The sequence below is a fragment of the Ictalurus punctatus genome, chromosome 3 (genome assembly GCF_001660625.3).
Source record: "Ictalurus punctatus breed USDA103 chromosome 3, Coco_2.0, whole genome shotgun sequence".
Classification (NCBI taxonomy): domain Eukaryota; kingdom Metazoa; phylum Chordata; class Actinopteri; order Siluriformes; family Ictaluridae; genus Ictalurus; species Ictalurus punctatus.
Window position 1 is genome coordinate 11,392,796 of NC_030418.2, and position 18,309 is coordinate 11,411,104.

The window sequence follows — 18,309 nt, forward strand, 5'->3', positions numbered from 1 at the left end:
TCTGATGTTACTTATAATACACAGTTTACAGACTCACATTTGGTTGCTGAATTTCTATGGCAGTGCTTAAGTGTTTAGTCTGCTAAATTCAATGAATGCAAAAGTATCTGAGTTTGAAACCAACCTTGTGTCAGTGGATTGTAATATTATGTAAATGGAACACTTAAATAGTGCTTTTATCCAAAGTGCTTTACACTGTGTCTCATTCACACACACACCAGTGGTAGCAGAGCTGCCACTAGTAGCTAACTTGCCATCAGGAGCAACTTGGGGTTCAGTGTCTTGGCAAAGGACACTTCGGCATGTGGAGTCATGTGGGCCGGGAATTGAACCGCCAACCGTATGATTAGTGGACAACCTGCTCTACCAACTGAGCCACAGCTGCCCCATATTTATTTCTTTAATATTTCTTGAGTAAATGCTAGATAATCACTGGCAGGGGAATGGTTCAGTTAAACTTAATATGCTAATTTAAGTGGTGGAATGTGGCTCTTATTGAAACAATTTATTCATCTAACCAACTTTGAATGTGCTCATATACTCACTATCCACATATGTGCACCTGAAAATTTATGCAGTTATCCAATCAGCCAATCATGCGGTGGCAGCGTAATATCACACAGATACAGGGGGTGGGGTTGGTGATCTGTGACTTTAACCAGTAACATTATTAGTACTTTGTTGCAAAGCTTCTGTTATCAATTACAGCTTTGCAATGTCTACTGTAAGGAGTAATTAGCCTTTTGCTGCATTGTGTTTCAATTTTGCAGCAGTCCCCAGATCATTGAGTACCCAAGACCATTGCCTGCAATGTTAGAAATATTTTTGTATACTGGGCTTACAGGAAATAGATCGAGAGGGAATCATATAATTCATACAGTGCTTCTTGAAAGTTTGTGAACCCTTTAGAACTGTCTGTATTTCTGCATAAATATGACGTAAAACATAGAAAAAAGTAGACAAAGAGAACCCAATTAAACAAATGAGACAAAAAAAATTATACTTGGCCATTTACTTATTGAGGAAAATGATCCAATATTACATATCTGTGAGTGGCAAAGGTATGTCAAGCTCTAGGTTTAGCAGTTAATTTCAAGATGAAATTAAGAGTCAGGTGTTTTCAGTTAATGAGATGGCAATTAGGTGTGAGTGAGCTCCCTGTTTTATTTAAAGAACAGGGATCTATCAAAGACTGATCTTCACAATACACGTCTGTGGAAGTGTATCATGGTATGAACAAAGGAGATTTCTGAGTCTGTGTGGCATCTGTGTTCCAGGGAGCTGGAACCAGGGGATACGAGGGGAGGGACAAGAGAACGGAATTTTAACCAAGCTCTGGGCTCACGTTTACTTGGGCCATACTTTTCAGCACACTTTCAAAAAACTCAACAAAAACAGGCCAACGGCACAAAATGAGTCATTCCTGGACTCACAGTTTTCGCTCCGTCGGGTTCAAGTTCAAGTTCACGCCCCGCAGCGTGTGTATGCGTGTCTCAGGAGCTCCACCAGCTATATCACACTTTCTCTATTGCTGGTTATGAAAGCACAAAGAGACACAAATATGTAGTCTGGTGGTAATAAGAAACAGGTAAGAATTATCGTGCCTCTTCTCTATCCACAGCTGCCCCCACTGCCACAACCCAATATATATACACTCACTGAGCACTTTATTAGGAACATCTGTCTTGGCAAACAGTCTTTCCAGCCTAACTCAAAAAACTTCAGAGACAGAGGGTTTGGACATGTCAGAAATTAATTAAACTGCATTGAAACAATAAAGTGAGACAGTCTGCAGAAAGTCTAAATTATGCAAACACACAGTCCTTTTTTATACTTTTCTCCACAGCATACTCATCTTAGGTAGAGTTTTACCTTTTCTCACTAAAAACAGACCAATCTTCTTCGGCACAATTAATTATTCATATCTATATGTTATCTTAAATTTGTGGAGCATGCTCAGTTGATTGTTTTTCTTGAAAAGTTTTTATGAGGACAAGGTTTCTTTTTTTTTTTTTCACTCAGACAGAGTCTTTGTTTTTTGTTTCTCTCTGACCAACACTCCCTTCTTATGTCTCAATGCACTTCTGTCTATTTCTATCTGTTGACCTAGCTGATATCTACCTCCCTTCCTGAGGCCCTGTCCTAACTCGTTAATTGGTATCCGGCCTCAAGGTCATTTACTTACAAAAGCAGTTTTCAGCGAATATCTAATGCCAATTTATTGCTGTGCAGAAAGGTGCAAAAAAAAACAAAACAATTATTGTACATTAAAACACAGAATTCATCTAACTCAATACACACTTAGAATATAACTTGATCAAGAAGTGTTCTATGCATTTAGATTATGCTTCTAAATATTGACTATACATATAGATTATGCTTGTTAACTAATATTGATTAATGCTCAAGTAATAATTCTAAATGTTGGTTATACATATTGATTGTACTTTATTAACATATACAAATGTTAGTTACACATATTGATTACACTTCATAAATATTTTCTATACTACTCATTCATGCACTTATCTAGTCAGCCAATCATGTGGCAGCAGTGCAGTGCATGAAATTACACAGATATGGGCCAACAGCTTTGGGTAAAGTTTACATAAAACATGGGGAAAATGTGCTCTCAGTGATACTGACCATGGATTGTTGGTGCCAGATAGGTTAATTTGAGTATTCTATAACTGCTGATCTCCTGGGATTTTTATGCACAACAGTCTCTAATGTTTACTCAGAATGGTGCAACAAAGAAAAAACATCCAGTGAGCGTCAGTTCTGCAGATGGAAATGCCTTGTTGATGAGAAGTCAATAGAGAATGGCTCGAGTTTGAGCTGACAGAAAGGCTAAAGTAACTTAGATACAATTGTGTTGAGCAGAAAAGCAGCTCAGAAGGCACAACACGTCGAACCTTGAGGCAGATGGGCTACAACAGCAGAAGACCATGTCTGGTTCCACATTTGTCAGCCAAGAACAGAAAGCTGAATCAGCAGTGAGCATAGGCTCATCAACACTGGACAGTTGAAGAATGGAAAAATTTAGCCTGGTCAGGTGAATTTCTGATGAGGCACACAGATGGTTGGGTCAGAATTTGGCACCAACTGCATGAATCCATGGATCCAACCCAATGGCTACTTCCAGCATGATGATGCACCATGTCACAAAGCAAAGTTGTCTCAAACTGGTTTCATGAACATGACAGTGAGTTCAGTGTTCTTCAGTGGCCTTCCCAGTCACCAGATCTGAATTCAACAGAACACCTTTGGGATGTGATTAGAACAGGAGATTCACAGCATTAAATAGCTGAGAATGCAACCAAGGATTCCAACATCTTGTGGAATCCATGCCATAAAGAATTGAGACTGTTTTGAGAGCAAAGGGAGGCCCTACCCAGTGTATAGTAGTAGCCTATAGTTTTCTTAATAAAGTCCTTGGTGAGTGTATATCTCTATTAGCTTTATGAACAACATTAATAGAATTAGACAGAAAAACCAAACACATGATTTGAGATCCTCCTAATGGCAAGTAAGGGAAAATAAAATAAAGGTAAAGCATTTAAAATGCATTTTTAAAAACAGTTTATTGTTCTGAACATAATCTTTCTGTGATATAAACATGATTCTTTATGTTCATTAATGAAATTTCAGTTTGGAAAAAACTCATTTTAGCATTCTTCCCCTTTTATTCCTTTTTTTAAAAAAACATTCAGCCTATATTATTGGAGATTTTTTGTAGAAAGAAAGATCGATATTCATCAATTCGATTACTCAAAACAAATTTCAGAATTTTCAACAAAACCAGAGCAATTATTTTATAATCGTTATTCAATACGGTAATTGGTTTTGGAATTAGAGTTATAAGTGCTTGACACAGAGTAGAAGGAAGCAAAGCTCTTTCAAGACACTACATATATTTCAATAAAAAAAAAGCTGAACTCTTTCTAAATGCATTATAAAACTCAGCAGTTAATGCCGTTCCTGGAGACCTATTACTTTTCAAATCATTTATGGCATCAATAATTTCTTGTAATCCCAGGTACGGCACAAGACCCACTTTTTTTGTGACAGCTTGTAAAAGGAAAAGTGGCACACTCCTTCCTTTTGTAGTGCTAGGGTCATCTCCTTAGCCTTCCATCTGTTCAACACAGTGCTTTGCTTCCTACTTCATCTAGACGGGAGGTTGGAAAGGCCCAGTCCAATCAGTTGGCTGGTCAAGGCTTGCCCTGGGAATAGTATGAGATATAATAGCATCAAGTATCATTCAGGTACTCTGAGAAGACGCTGGCTAAGGTTTAATTGAGTGGACTGAGCATTTTATGCTCTTTTTGCTCAAGTATACCATCCCTATATTCCTGGTTCATAATCTGCTGGATGTCCATAGCTCTGTGCATAGCCCTTGTTGTACTCCGAGGTATGTGCTGAGTAGAGATTATGAAGCAAAACACTTTTAAGCATGGCTACCAAACATACATCCAAGAAACAGCTTTTAGATTCGGATACAGACTGTACTTCTGAGAATCTACTTTATATGCTTCCATGTTACTGTAAGTACTTAAGATTGGCCAAAATTCATAATTATTCAATCTACATTATTGGCTATGCCGATCTCTTTTTGCCATTCATAAGGACATTACAGGAATAGCTGAATCTTCTTCATGCAAATTTATTGGCTGGTTTTGAAATGATGGTCCTTCCACATCCCACTCTTAATTACTGCAAAGGAGTGATCTGTGCCTAAGAAATTAGATGATGTATAAAAAGATGAGATTGATCTAACTCAAAACTCAAGGAGTGATGCATGTGAAGAGAATAACAATCAAAAGAGAAGACAGAAATATTATTACCTTCAATAAACCTCACCCACCAGAAAGAATCGCTATTGGATATATGAGTGTTCCTGTGGACCTATTTATTCCCAACCCTTTGAGATGCTTTAACTGTCAAAAATATGGACATGGCTCAAACAACTTTAAGAATAAGATTTTGTGCTGTAATTGTGCCGAGGAGGGTCATAATAAAGGAAGCTGTCAGAAGTCATCCAAGTGCTAGAATTGTGGAGGAGCATATATGGCCACATCAAAAGAATGACCAATGTGGATTAAAGAGAAAGAGATCCAGAAAATCAGATGTACACAGAAAATCAGCTATACTGAAGCATGTAAACAGTTTTCCATGATCTCTCACTTCTCCTTGAATAAAACCTTTGCTTTAGTAGCAAAAAAAAAAACTTTCCCCACAGCGGATTGCCAAACAGAACTGACTTGGTCACAAAAGGATAAACTACAGATTGTCAGTAACGGTGAAGGTGTAGCACGTCTAAGAAAAAAAGTGCAGAAAATCAGGGTGAAAACATATTAATCCATAACCAAACCAATCAGAACTCAACAACAGAAAATCAAACAATTAACAAAAACTAAAAAAAAGCTGGAGGTTCACACTCTAAAGTACCTCAAGATGAGAACATAAAAAACAAATCAATTAAAGATGTTGAAATGAAAGAGAGTGGTCATATCAGCAGAAGCTGTTCAGATCAGATCTCCAACCTAACTACACCCAGGACATGGTACCTACTCAGCGAGTGACTTGACTTTCTGTCAGCCTGAGCTGTTACTGGATCTCTGTAAGTGTGGCAAGACCTCTGGGTTGTGACAATTTTCCACTTATTTTATTTCTTAAAGTAAGAGTAGAAAGGTTTAATGTACAAAGATGGCATTTTAAAAAAGCAAACCTCTTTCAGTCTCTAGGCTATGAGAGGTTTAATGCCTTTTCTGAACATGATCCAGATCCTATTAAATGATTTACTAGTATTCTGACATCCATAGCAAATGATATTAGTCCAAAAACTTCACACAGTGTGAAACATAATTGTCTGCCATGGTTCAATGACATCTGCAAAAATGGTATAAAAGAGTGCAAAAAGGCAGAAAGATCATTCTTCAAAAGTCCAACTACTGAAAACCTCATCAAATTTAAAATAATTAATGAAGCTAAGAGACAAAGTTGGAGACAAGTTGTGTCCAGCATTTCATCAAAGACTTCTATGAAAAAGGTTTGGAATCTGATTTGTGGTATGATGGGCAAGAATTACAGACCTCAAATTCAGCATATTAAACATCAAGATAAAATACTAACCACAAAACAAGAAACTGCCAATACCATTGCAGAATGTTTTTGAAAAAAAACATCTTATGAAAACTGCCTCCCTGCTTTTCAAGCAATTCTGGCTGCAGGAGAAAAGAAATATGTTACCTTTTCGTCTGATAATTTGGAATTGTTGACTAAAGAAAACCCTAAATAAATTCAAACTTGTGAACCAAATTCTTGTTTTTTTTTTTATTTATTTTTTTTTATTAAAGATCATTCTGCCCCAGAAAAAAAAGTTCAAAGAAATGATTTAAAAAGCCCAATATTGCCATGACATTCCTGTCCATGATGTCTATGTAAACCTCAGCCCGTGACTGTATCTGTTAATGGGTGAAGATCCTCCTTTACGCCCCATACGCCAGTATCTCTGAGGCATACTTTAATGGAGTGTGACGGTTTCAACTCAACAAGGACACTTTTTTAATTCAGTTGATTCATATGAAAAGATTTTTTAATGAAGTGAAGCCAGATTTAGTTTTAGAATTTTTAGCAAAGATAAATTTATATAAAAAAACTTTTTTTAATACTATTTACTACTATTTTATTACTATTAGTATTTAATACTAATAATAATAATAATATTTTGCTACATTTTAACCTACATTTGGCCTGTTTAATAGCCATGTTAATGGCGTTAAATCACAAACAAACAAACAAATACTTTCTGGTAATCTAAGAAGGGTCTCACATATATTACAGTCCTCAATGCTAAACTGCTTCACGTTGGGCAGACTCAAACATGTCAGAAATGGATTGTTTGCAAAAAATTACAAATGTACCAATTACTATAAAACTCAGAGCAAAAACTGACAATGATTCTGGCCCCTCAACAATATTATCATTAACACGCAGTTATGTGGTTATTTTTCTCTGGTTGCCCCTCAAATCTGAAAATGTAAGCAGAAGTTTAAAATGTATAATTTTCTTCCGTACAGAAGCGGAAATGCGTAAGAATTACGTAGACATGACGTCTCTTCGTCACGCCGACCGAAAAAAAAATAATAATGAACGCTCCGTTCAGAGATTTTAATAATCATCATGCAGTTTAATAAATCGATATTACTGTTTACACATATTTTGCAATCAAAGGATTCCAGCAAACAGCTGTTTATACTTTGCAACGTGACGCGATGGCGCTTAGTTGCCACCAGGGGGCGCTCATCAACAAACCTGAAAGACTTAAACGAATAAAGCGGCATCTTTATAGAGACCGCTACATTTTCATTTGCTGCCCTTTTTGTTGAAACTCCACGCGATGAATATATATTTTTGTGGAAGTATCAGGGGAGGAAGGCAGGATGTGAAGATTTATCAAAAAATTGTGAAGAAATTGCAGAACTATGGGCAAGTTTTGACAGAACACGTGAGCCACGATGATGTATCTGAGAAAGGTAAACGCAGCTTCCTGAAGGTTAACTGTTACACTGCAAGGACATAGAAACTTTCACTGGAATAATGTTGGCTTGACGTTGGACGTTCAATATTCGCAGATATGCGGAAATGGAGGGACCGTCTCTAAAGTTACATAAAACATTAGTATAGGCTACACGTTTCAAACTTCAATAGCATTTGAAGGGATTGACTTAAAGTCATAAAACCAACTGTAAAGTATTCGATTAGGTGTTGGGTATGACGCACACATTTTAGATTTTTGATATTTGATAAACTATGAAATCATATGTAAAATTTGCCATGTATTTCACTAACGAACAGGCTCCTACACAAAATATACCATAATATAAAGCTCAATAGCATTTGAAGGGAATGATTTACAGTCACAAAACCAACTGTACAGTATTCATGCAGGTGTCATCAGTTTTCCTCCTCACCCTAAATGTACATGATAAACCAAGCCAAGCGTCTTCAGTTTTGCACTGGAGCTATGAAGCTGTGTAATTCAGCTAAAATGTTATGGAAGCGTCTATCCGGTTTAGCATTGTGCTGACTGCATGCCTACATCAGTACACACGTGCTTACATCAGTTAGGCATGAAAGGAAACTGTAGCTTGTTGGTTAGTAGCAAATAAATTATTTGGTAGACTGCAAATTATTATCGCAGTTTCAGAAATCACATAAGCTGGTGTATTTGACATGAATTGACATGGTTTGAGGCTTTTGTTTGGTTATGTAGATATGTAGACTGAATGATTGTCACATGGTAGCTAAAAGTGTCATTTTCTCCTGAACAAACTGAACTATTGCTCATAATAAACTTGATTTGCTCCTGTTTCAGGTGAGGATGCTCTTCCGGGAGGAGACGAGGCGATCTATGAACGTGATATGGAGTGGCTGGCTCAGTCTGATGGTGAGCCAGGTTTTGATTAGGGAATATGAGGCACACTGACGACTAAGGAACATATAATCGGATTTTCCTCTTTCTTTACTCATACCTTAACCAGTAGTTATTTATCATATTATTTTAATTGATGGCTCATTCGCAGTGTCAGAAATATGTCATTGTACGTAAAAAGTCTGGGACAAACCGAAACACCCAAGACAGTAATGAAACTATTTGAATGGCACAACCAATACATTTGTTTTTGATGTAGACTGAAGATATTTTGGTTTGAGATTAAAAAAAAAAAATGAACATGAGAAGAATGTCAGCTTTTATTTCCTGGTATTTATATGTAGATGTGATAAACAATATAGAACACAGCACATGTTGTATCACACCACCCAATTTGTAGGTGAGCAAAAATATTGGAACATGTGACTGACAGGTGTTTCTTGTTACCCAGGTGTGTCCTGGTAAATTGAATGTTTACACAATAAATAGCTCTGAACATCTGCTCTTGGTTTGAGCCTTCAGTTTTACCTGGGAAGACTGCATTTGTTGTTAAAAAGGATAAGGCAACATGAAGATCAGAGAGCTGTCTATGGGAGAAAAGCCATTTTAAAGCTGACAAAAGAGGGGAAATCAATCAGAGGCATAGCACAAACATTGAGTATAGTCAATACAACAATTTGGAATGTCCTGAAAAAGAAAGAAACCACTGGTGTACTGAGCAACAGACACCGAATGGGTTGGCCAAGGAAAACAACAACAGATGATGACAAACATTGTGAGAGCTGTGAAGAAAAAACCCCAAAATAAGTCAGTGACATCACCAACAACCTCCACAGGGCAGGGGTGAAAGTATCATAATCCATCGTTCAAAGAAGACTTAGAGAGCAGGAATATAGAGGCCGCAGTAAGAATCTCAGAAATAAGAATCATAAAGCCAGATTGGAATTCACAAATAAATACAGAGATGAGCCACAAAAGTTGTGGAACCAAGATTAACCTTTATCACACTGATGGAAAGGCCAAAGTGTGGAGAAAGAAAGGATCTGCTCACGTTCCAAATGATAAAAGCTCATCTGTGAAACATGGTGGAGGTAGTGTCATGACTTTGACTTGCATGACTGCTTCTAGAACAGGCTCCACAGTCTTTATTGATGATGTAATTCATGATGTTAGCAGAATGATTTCAGAGGTTTTTTCCAATTTACAGAGAAATGCATCCAAACTAATCAGGAGGAACTTCATCATGCAGCAAGACAATGATCAAAACACACTGCCAACTCAAGAAAGGACATTATCAGGGGGGAAATTGGAAGGTTTTAGACTGGCCAAGTCAATCACCAGACCTTAACCCAGTTAAGCATGCATTTCATGTCCTGAAGAAGAGATGGAAGGGAGAAACCTCCCGAAACAAACACAACTGAAACAGGCTGCGGAGAAAAGCATCACAAAAGAAGAAACCCACAATTTGGTGATGTCAGTGAGTTGCAGGCTTGATGCAATTATTGAAAGCAGGGGATATGCAACTAAATATTAAATGTCATTTGCTTTAATTTACTTATTTAAAGACTTATCTGTTCCTATACTTTTATCCGCCTAAAAATTGGGTGGTCTTATAAAAAACAAAAAGGTTGTATGTTTTATGTGGTAAATGTAAATACCGGGAAATAAAAGGTGAAATCCTAAACTCTTGTTTCATGGCCATGTTTTGATCTCAAACCCAAATGTCTTTGGTGTATAGCACAACCAAGTGAACTGGCCTTGCTGTTCCAAGAGTTTCAGAGGGCACAATATTAATGCTCATTTTCAGAAAGAAAGTAAATTTACATAGAACAGTTAAAAAAATGCCACTATGATAGGAGATGGCTTTGAATTTTATCAGATGTAATAACTTTTTTGTTTACATTCCCAGTCGTAGTTGCTGAAGTAACCCAACCATCTTTTGGTGTGGGTTATGAAATCGGTCAAGCCATGGCCATGAAAAAGAAGATTCTCTGCCTTTTCCGGCCCTCATCGGGGAAAGGTAATCTGATTGCTCTTTAAGTCTCAGCATACTACATAAATATTTGCTCAGTAGATGTATTAATGCCATGTTTCCCCCTGCAGTTGTCTCTTGACCTCCAGTTATCAAATACCAACATTTAAACACATCAGTGTAGAATTCTGTGAAAAAATCTGTTTATTTAATGTCTTCTGCTTAATATTATTCTCGGTTCTTTAGTGCTGTCTGCCATGATACGGGGCGCTGAGGGCAAGTTGGGCAGCTCTATTTTCCAGGTACGGGATTATGTGGAAGAGGAAGTTGAAGGCATCCTGGAGAATTATTTTGGTGAACTCACCAAGAACTAATGTGCATTAAAAATACACTGTATGGCGAAATGTATGTGAACACCTGACCAATCATCTCTTTCCAAAACCACGGCCATTAATATGGAGCTGGTCCTCACTTTGCTTCTATAACAGTGTCCACTCTTCTGGGAAGGCTTTCCACTAGATCTTGGAATGTGACTGCATTCCAGTTCATCCCAGGCCAGAGCTCTGTGCAGGCCACTTGAGTTCTTCCACAATTTATGCACAGGCACACTGTCATGCTGGGACAGGTTTGGCCCCATTAGTTTCAGTGAAGGGGAATGGTAATGCTACAGCATACAAAGACATCCTGTATAACTGTGTGCTTTCAACTTTGTGGCAATAGTTTGGGGACGAACCACATATGGGTTTGATGATCAGGTGTCCACATACTTTTGGCCATATAGTGCAGATCATTCATGATGTAATGAGTAATTTCATTATCCAGCTCTGGATAGAACACTTTTTGTAAGTAGTGATTTTCAGTTTAACAGAGACGCTTAATTTTTATATAAATTACTGACACGATGTATTAGTTTGTTAAAATATGTGTGTCTCTCAAATTTAAATATTTAAAACAAGATTCTACAAGCATAAAAACATTGTGATATTTTCTATCATATTAAAGTGTTACTGTTTATTCTTTTTCCACATTCTTGCATCTAATTTTTGTTCTTATCTCACAGCATCTGATGGAAACAATTTGATCATTGACCAGGAGTCACTTATTTGCACATTGCAGCTCGAATAAAGCTAGCAGTAGGGCAAGGTTCATAGGTATTTGCATAGAACTTGCGCTCCAGTATAAAAATGCCCATAAACTGGCTATAGAACTGACGGGTGGTTTCAGAGTGCAGTAGTGGATTGTTTGAAATTCCATCATGACATGTGAAAGGGTCCCAGTGCTCAGTCCTACCCATACTCTCCAGTGCTGAGGATCAGGCTCCACCCGCCTCACTTTTGCCTTATTATGACCTCATTAATACAGTTACTAATAATTGGTGATATGCTCTTCGCAACTTCTCATATTTGTGTGCTGAATTTCTGGGGCAGTGTTTAAGTGTTTAATCTGCTAAAGACAATGACCATGTTTACATGCACATCAAATTCTGTTTAAGGTCTCTATTCGGGTTTTAGACATATTCCAAATACAATGGTTATATGCGTACGCGCATCGGAATATTCCTGTATACTGGGTTGTTGTAAGTATGCCTGAGTTGCCTTTCTTAAATATCTAGCCTACAGTTAAGCATCTGTTAGCACCCACAATTCCTTGCAGACTCCTTTCAGTAGAATAAAGTTTTTCCTTTCTGAATAAAGTTTTTAAATTCAACAAATAGATAGATGAGAGAGTTAGAAAATTGTGGCACAAAAAGTTACTACCATAGCCTGTTCTGTGGGGCTGAAAAAGTGTGCAAAGAAACCAAAACAGTTAAAGGTGCTTTTTAGCGGACCAAACACAGGGGGACAAAATGATAGAAACACATAATATTAATATCAAGGACCTAATAAGGAGAATTGTTGCCCCAGAACAGCTTTATCCTCCTTGGAATGCTGTCGTCCATGGAGGTGAATGGTTTGTGTTGGGGTGTTGAACCATTCATCAATGAGAAAATGTTCTAGGTCTTTCACAGATGAAGGAAGTGGATATCTGCTTCACAGTCTGTAATCCAGAACACCCAATGATGATTATATCTAGTGATTAGAGAGACCATGGAAGTCGCTTGACTTCATTCTGGTGTTCATCAAAACACTGCTGAATAATATTAGGAGTAAGATAGGGGGCATTATCATCTGAGGATATGAGTTCATCATCAGAAAAGAGTGCTTGCATCATAGCATTCATCACCATAGCACCATAGCTGGCCTGCCAAAACGAGCCTTTTTGCTCATGTAGGTTTGACAAAATAACTGGTCCCTATTGTTGAAACACATTTAAATAGGGTGTCAAGAAGAAGAACCGGTGTACCAGAGATGCAGTGCATTTTACAGTAAGTAACCTAAAACTTGGACCAGCAAACCATCTATAAACTTGAAGAAGAATAGCCCATTTTTTTTGGCTTTGTGCTAAACAAGACACCTGTTGTATGGACCTAATTTAGTATTAGCTGATCAGTGATGAAGTTGACTGTGTGCCATATATGAATGTTGGGGTTGGCGGAACATATTTAAATTCAATTTTATTTGTATAGCGCTTTTAACAATGGACATTGTCTCAAAGCAGCTTTACAGAAACATCTAAACACAGGATACAGATTTTAAGTGTGTGAATTTATCCCTATTGAGCAAGCCGGTGGCAAGGAAAAACTCCCTAAGATGATATGAGGAAGAAACCTTAAGAGGAACCAGACTCAGAAGGGAACCCGTCCTCATCTGGGTAACAGTGGACCGTTTAATGCTATTTAATTTTTCTTCATTAAAAGGTGGAGGAAATCCACATTCAGGTGCAGTTCAAGTATTAATAATCCCACCAGGCATTATCAGAATCATGCTTATTCAGTGGCTGTGTTTTACTCAGTAGTGTTAAACAAATTATAAGTCAGAAAATGTCAGAAAACCTGAAAATAAAATTTACATTGTAGTCCAACCGAAGATTTTGTAGTCTAAATTTGCTTCCCTTTTTCATTCTTATATTTTGAGAATGATTAAAGGTATGAATTAATGAAGCATAGTTTCTTAATCATGCATTTAAATCAGTTGAAGTCAGAAGACCATGTTTGTAAGTCTACATCTCTGGTTATAAACTTACATCTATCACTGCTGTACCATCTATAATATCTCAAAAAAGCAATTTAAGAATCTTTCTTGAAACCAAGCACTAATGAATATGATTATAGATGAATTTGAGCAAAGGTTTATAGCCTGTGCACAGGACAGAATATCCTCTCTAATAGCACTGGGAGTGGTGAGGCTGCTCTCTACTTTACTCTGTGAGTGATACAGTTCTAACAGCAGGAAGCATTGGCTCCAGTTTCAGTTTATTCCTGGGCTCGTTCCTTACATCCTGTGCAAGATATATAGTATCAGGGTGGGACTGGACCACAGTTTATTCCTTGTAAAGATGTGATTAGGAAAAATTCTAAGCTTTGGAGTTACAGTAATGGTAAAGGAAGATCACACGCATGGACAGTAGACATGCTCCATTTGGTAAGATTACTTTTTTTTTGTAGCTTTCTTTGAAAAGCTTGGTGAGCATCTGCATGTTAATGTAAGTTATTACTGAATACTATTATTACATGCTTTGTAGTAAGTTAGTGTGAGACCAAAGAATCCTACGTTTAATTGCTAATATTTACCTGATTGTATAGGGCTTTATATATATATATATATATATATATATATATATATATATATATATATATATATATATATATATATATATATATTTGCATGTAATGCTCAACATTTCTATGTGCCATATGTACCAGTTGTATGTCCAAAAGGAGTGTAGAATTTAAATGAAAACATTTTAGTCACTCTATTTAAGGACCATCAACATTTAATCCACCAGCTTGCTGTTACCGAGCATGGCAACAAAGAAAAGAAGACCATGGCTACAAAATACCTGGTTATTGCTTTGTGTCATGAAAAAGGAACCGATGAACTCATATAAATAAATCACATTTCTTTCTGACCATAAATACTGAGGATTACAAAAATCTTTTGCTTTACCTGCAAGTGCCATGAAGTCTGATGTCATCAGTTCAGTCAGAAACAAATGATGTATGATGTGGCATTACATAAAGGTGTCAGGTATATCCTTTAAATATTTTACAAGAGAACTTCATCATTCTCTACAATTTTAATACAACTCAGTATCTACTCAGTATCAAAAATACACATTCAAATACTGTACTCAAGTACACATTACACCAATAATTTACAGAAATAAATTATATTTATATTTGAAAATACAGTTGATCCTATATAACTGTACATCCGTGGATGAACTGCACATTTTGTCAAGTTTTTCTGAAGTGATTTATCTAAAGAGTTGCAATGACACTAAGATAATAAAAAAATATAACCGCAAGTGATGCTCACTGGGGTCCAAGTATTATTTCCCAAGTGAGTCCAACATTGCATTTATTGTCATAGTGCCCCCTATTGATCTATCTGCACATCAGAGAACATGTCTAATGTTTAGTGATACGTATCAAGTTCAGTGCCAGTACACAAAAGTGTTGAAGAAATATAGACTCACTCTTCCTGTTAGGCCAAATAACGTGCAATATTGTGGGTAGTGGGAATAGTGTCAAAGACGAAAAGGTGTCAGCAGAAGAAATTGTTCATGAGATATGATCTCACTTCTTTAAATGTAGCACCACTTAATTGTCAAATGACAAAAGGAATTTAGTCCTCTTAAGCGAATTACAAATATCAGTGTCAATGAATAAAAGAGATGTGAAATTGTCATCGATGTCATTGTGGCTGACGGGTATCAAATCACAAGCGAAATTTTATGTATATATATATATATATATATATATATATATATATATATATATATATGTATGTATGTTTGTCTGGCACAGTCTGGATCTCATCAAGCTATGTTTCGTGAAAATCTGCATGCAGAATAATAAAAGATTGACTTTGTTCAAATTCAGAATGGCAGATAATTCAACAAGGTGACAAGGAAACTTTTACATACATTGAATACATTGTGTTCCAGGCATTCAGGAGGAACAAAACGTGAGTTTAGGCAAATGCTTCATAAAGTTATGTTCAGTTATATGCATGTTCTTAGGACCACATTGTGGTCAAATAACAAAACAATTTGGGCACCCTCAGGCTGTGGTGCCAAATAATACCACGATTTATGTCAGAACAGTAAGAACTGCATATATATGGCCTTTATTTTTTGGCATCTTTGCTCCAAATATTGATATTGTGAATCCGTTTGATATTTTTTGTTCACCTTAATCTGCTTGTCATTTGAACAGAATTAACCAGATGTTTTATATAATGATTATCATATTAAATAATATGGGCCAGAAATAACAGTTGAAATGTAAGCTCAACTTTATGCCTGTTGGTGACTCTAGAGATACAGATTCCAAAACCAAAGAAGACATTACTTGTAGCATGTCAAATGGTAAGCCTGTTAAAGGCTAGCTGAATTTTTGACTGACACCATTCCTGTTTTTAAATTTATCACATTATCCCTGACAACCTTAGAGACAAGCACAAAGATTCAGCATGAAAATCGTCAACCTACTTCTAAAAGAAATTGTTGAGAAGCAGTTATTTGAATATTATAGTAACCCTGGTTGACAAATGCAGCCTATACGTAACGATATCCCCTAAAATCACTTGCTGTAGACTTTCAAGTTTAATGAGAATCCATTAAAGTCTTCAGGTGTTATCCACATCCATATGTGGTCATATTGTTTGGAAATGTCAACATTTTTGCTAGAGATCTAGAGGTGCAATGATAAGTTTAGCATATTATGCAAATTAATTTAAAAAAATCCAATACGGTATGGGCAAAATAAACAAAAAGCAATTAAACAAACAAACAAACACTGTGCTATAGGGCCACTATGAGACTGATCAAGGTCCCCTTACTTGCCTGAATATTGGGGGTAATGCACCTTTCTGTCTAATTTTGTGTTTCCAGGCCCCAACACAAAACAAGAACAAGAAGTCTCCAGGCACAATGTGCTTGGACCCATAATACATCTTCCAACATTTGTGCAAAAAAACACATTATACACATATATAAAACAACACAAATATTCAATTATCATTTACAAGGCAATTATCTCCATATAGACAATATCTACATTTGAAGACTGTGAGAAGTCTACACTAATAGCTCCTGTGTAGTTCTTTACTATCCCCCTGTAGCAAATGCGATTTTTGAGTCAGATTAGACCGAATACTCAAATGCAAAAGCAAAATGTGAAGAGGACAGAGACCACTTTGTTTTCACAATGCACAAATCAAATAGACCACAAAATGAACCACTACGCGAAAACAGTACACTGTGGGTCACTTTAGAGGAGTCTGAGATGATTTGTTGTGTTCACTGAGAATCTTCAATCTGAGACCACTTGGGGCACTGAAACAAACGAAATGATTTAGATTTAATAGCAAAATGTTTTTGTTTATGTAGGATGGGGGGGGGGGGGGGGGGGGGAGTATTTTTTTTGTATAAAATAGGAATAGTACAGTACTTTTCTTCATTGCAGTCCTACTGAAGATTGTGTCCTAATAAAACATTCCTCTAGTCCTTTCTACACATTTTTGTCTTAATACTTCTTCAGTGCTGTATGCGCCATCATGGCATCATTTAGTCCACGATGGTTAGTCAAGTGCTCTTTTTTCTGTGGAGTGCTTCTCACTGATGCTCCCTTAAGGACTGTTTCTTATTCTTTCAGTTTACCTGCACTTTAACTGGCTCATTCGCCTCTTCAAAGACAGCTGGTGTGACTGGGTCATTAAGGTCATAAACAGAAACAAGACCCTTTTTCATTAAACATGACCCATCTTTATTATGAGCAGTCAAGCATTCTTTTTTCCCGGTATCTTCATATGACCTCTGTGTTTAGTCTCTTCTTCTCCAGCTCAGGTGGAGCACATGAGTGTAGGAAGCTGATCTTGCAGTCCTGTTGAGTTGCCGCTAAGTGGCGCTGCTGCGTGCGACATCGCTGGAATGAATGCTGTTTGGAGGTCGGCGCTCTACAATGACTGCAGACACAGAAATTCTGCCAGTGTCCTCGTAGCACCAGGCCAGCTGTAAGTGCCACCACAGCCAGAGTCAGGCCTCCTAATACCAGCAAGATTATAAAATGTTCCTCCGAGAGTCCTGATGCTGCACTCTGAGTCACTACCTCCTTTACAGAAATTTTCAACAGATGGCCCTTATCCCCACTGGTTGTAACCCCATGGGAGTAGTTTCCTGAGGTGTAGATGTGTGGCTTATTTGGAGTAATGTGGGGTAGTTTGGAGATTTCTGGGAGCCCTCCTCCTCCTCCCCAGCCAAAGGTGCCCCTGTGTGGTGCTTGGGTTTGGAGACCCTTTTCCCCAAGTGGAACCTCACAAGTTCGACCCATGTATCCAGCAGGACACAGGCAGTGAAAGTTGGTGACGCGGTCTATACAACGACCTCCATTGAGACATGGTTGACTAGCGCAGTCATCTAGGTTGACCGTGCAGAAACGGCCAGTGAACCCAGCAGGGCACAGGCATGAAAAGCGGTTCACGCCATCCACACAAGTGGCACCATTTGCACAGGGGCGCATCAAGCAGTCATCCATGTTGGTTTCACAGCGAGGTCCTGTGAAGCCGGCTAGGCATCGACACGACAGTTCAGGTGCAAATCCACCTAGATCCTCACATAAGCCACCATTCTTACAGGGGGACCTAAGGTACACCACAACAGAACAAAAGAAATTACAAATGTATCCACACTCTGGGTCTAAAAATTTGGAAAATGTAAATGAATCCAAATGAATAACGTAAATAACTAGTCTTGTTTATAATGTTTCAAAACTGGGTTAATAATTTAGAAATATTGC

The 18,309-nt window shown here is 37.4% G+C and overlaps 2 protein-coding genes across 7 annotated transcripts in view; one reads left to right on the plus strand and one right to left on the minus strand.

The window, feature by feature from the left end:
• The first annotated feature begins 7,296 nt into the window (after positions 1-7,296).
• On the plus strand, positions 7,297-11,434 carry LOC124625972 (2'-deoxynucleoside 5'-phosphate N-hydrolase 1). Its single transcript, XM_017463454.3, has 4 exons — positions 7,297-7,538; positions 8,381-8,452; positions 10,347-10,457; positions 10,656-11,434. The coding sequence occupies exons 1-4, from the start codon at positions 7,403-7,405 to the stop codon at positions 10,781-10,783; spliced, it is 447 nt and encodes a 148-aa protein (XP_017318943.1). The 5' UTR covers positions 7,297-7,402; the 3' UTR covers positions 10,784-11,434.
• Positions 11,435-14,264: 2,830 nt separating this feature from the next.
• dlk2 (delta-like 2 homolog (Drosophila)) overlaps positions 14,265-18,309 on the minus strand; it is a 31,613-nt gene continuing 27,568 nt past the window's right edge. For all 6 annotated transcript variants that reach the window (XM_047154323.2, XM_047154322.2, XM_017464136.3 and 3 more), the window contains one exon: positions 14,265-18,154. In XM_047154323.2, the coding sequence (XP_047010279.2) occupies positions 17,320-18,154 (835 nt within the window). In that variant the 3' untranslated portion in view covers positions 14,265-17,319. The remainder of the gene's footprint in view (positions 18,155-18,309) is intronic.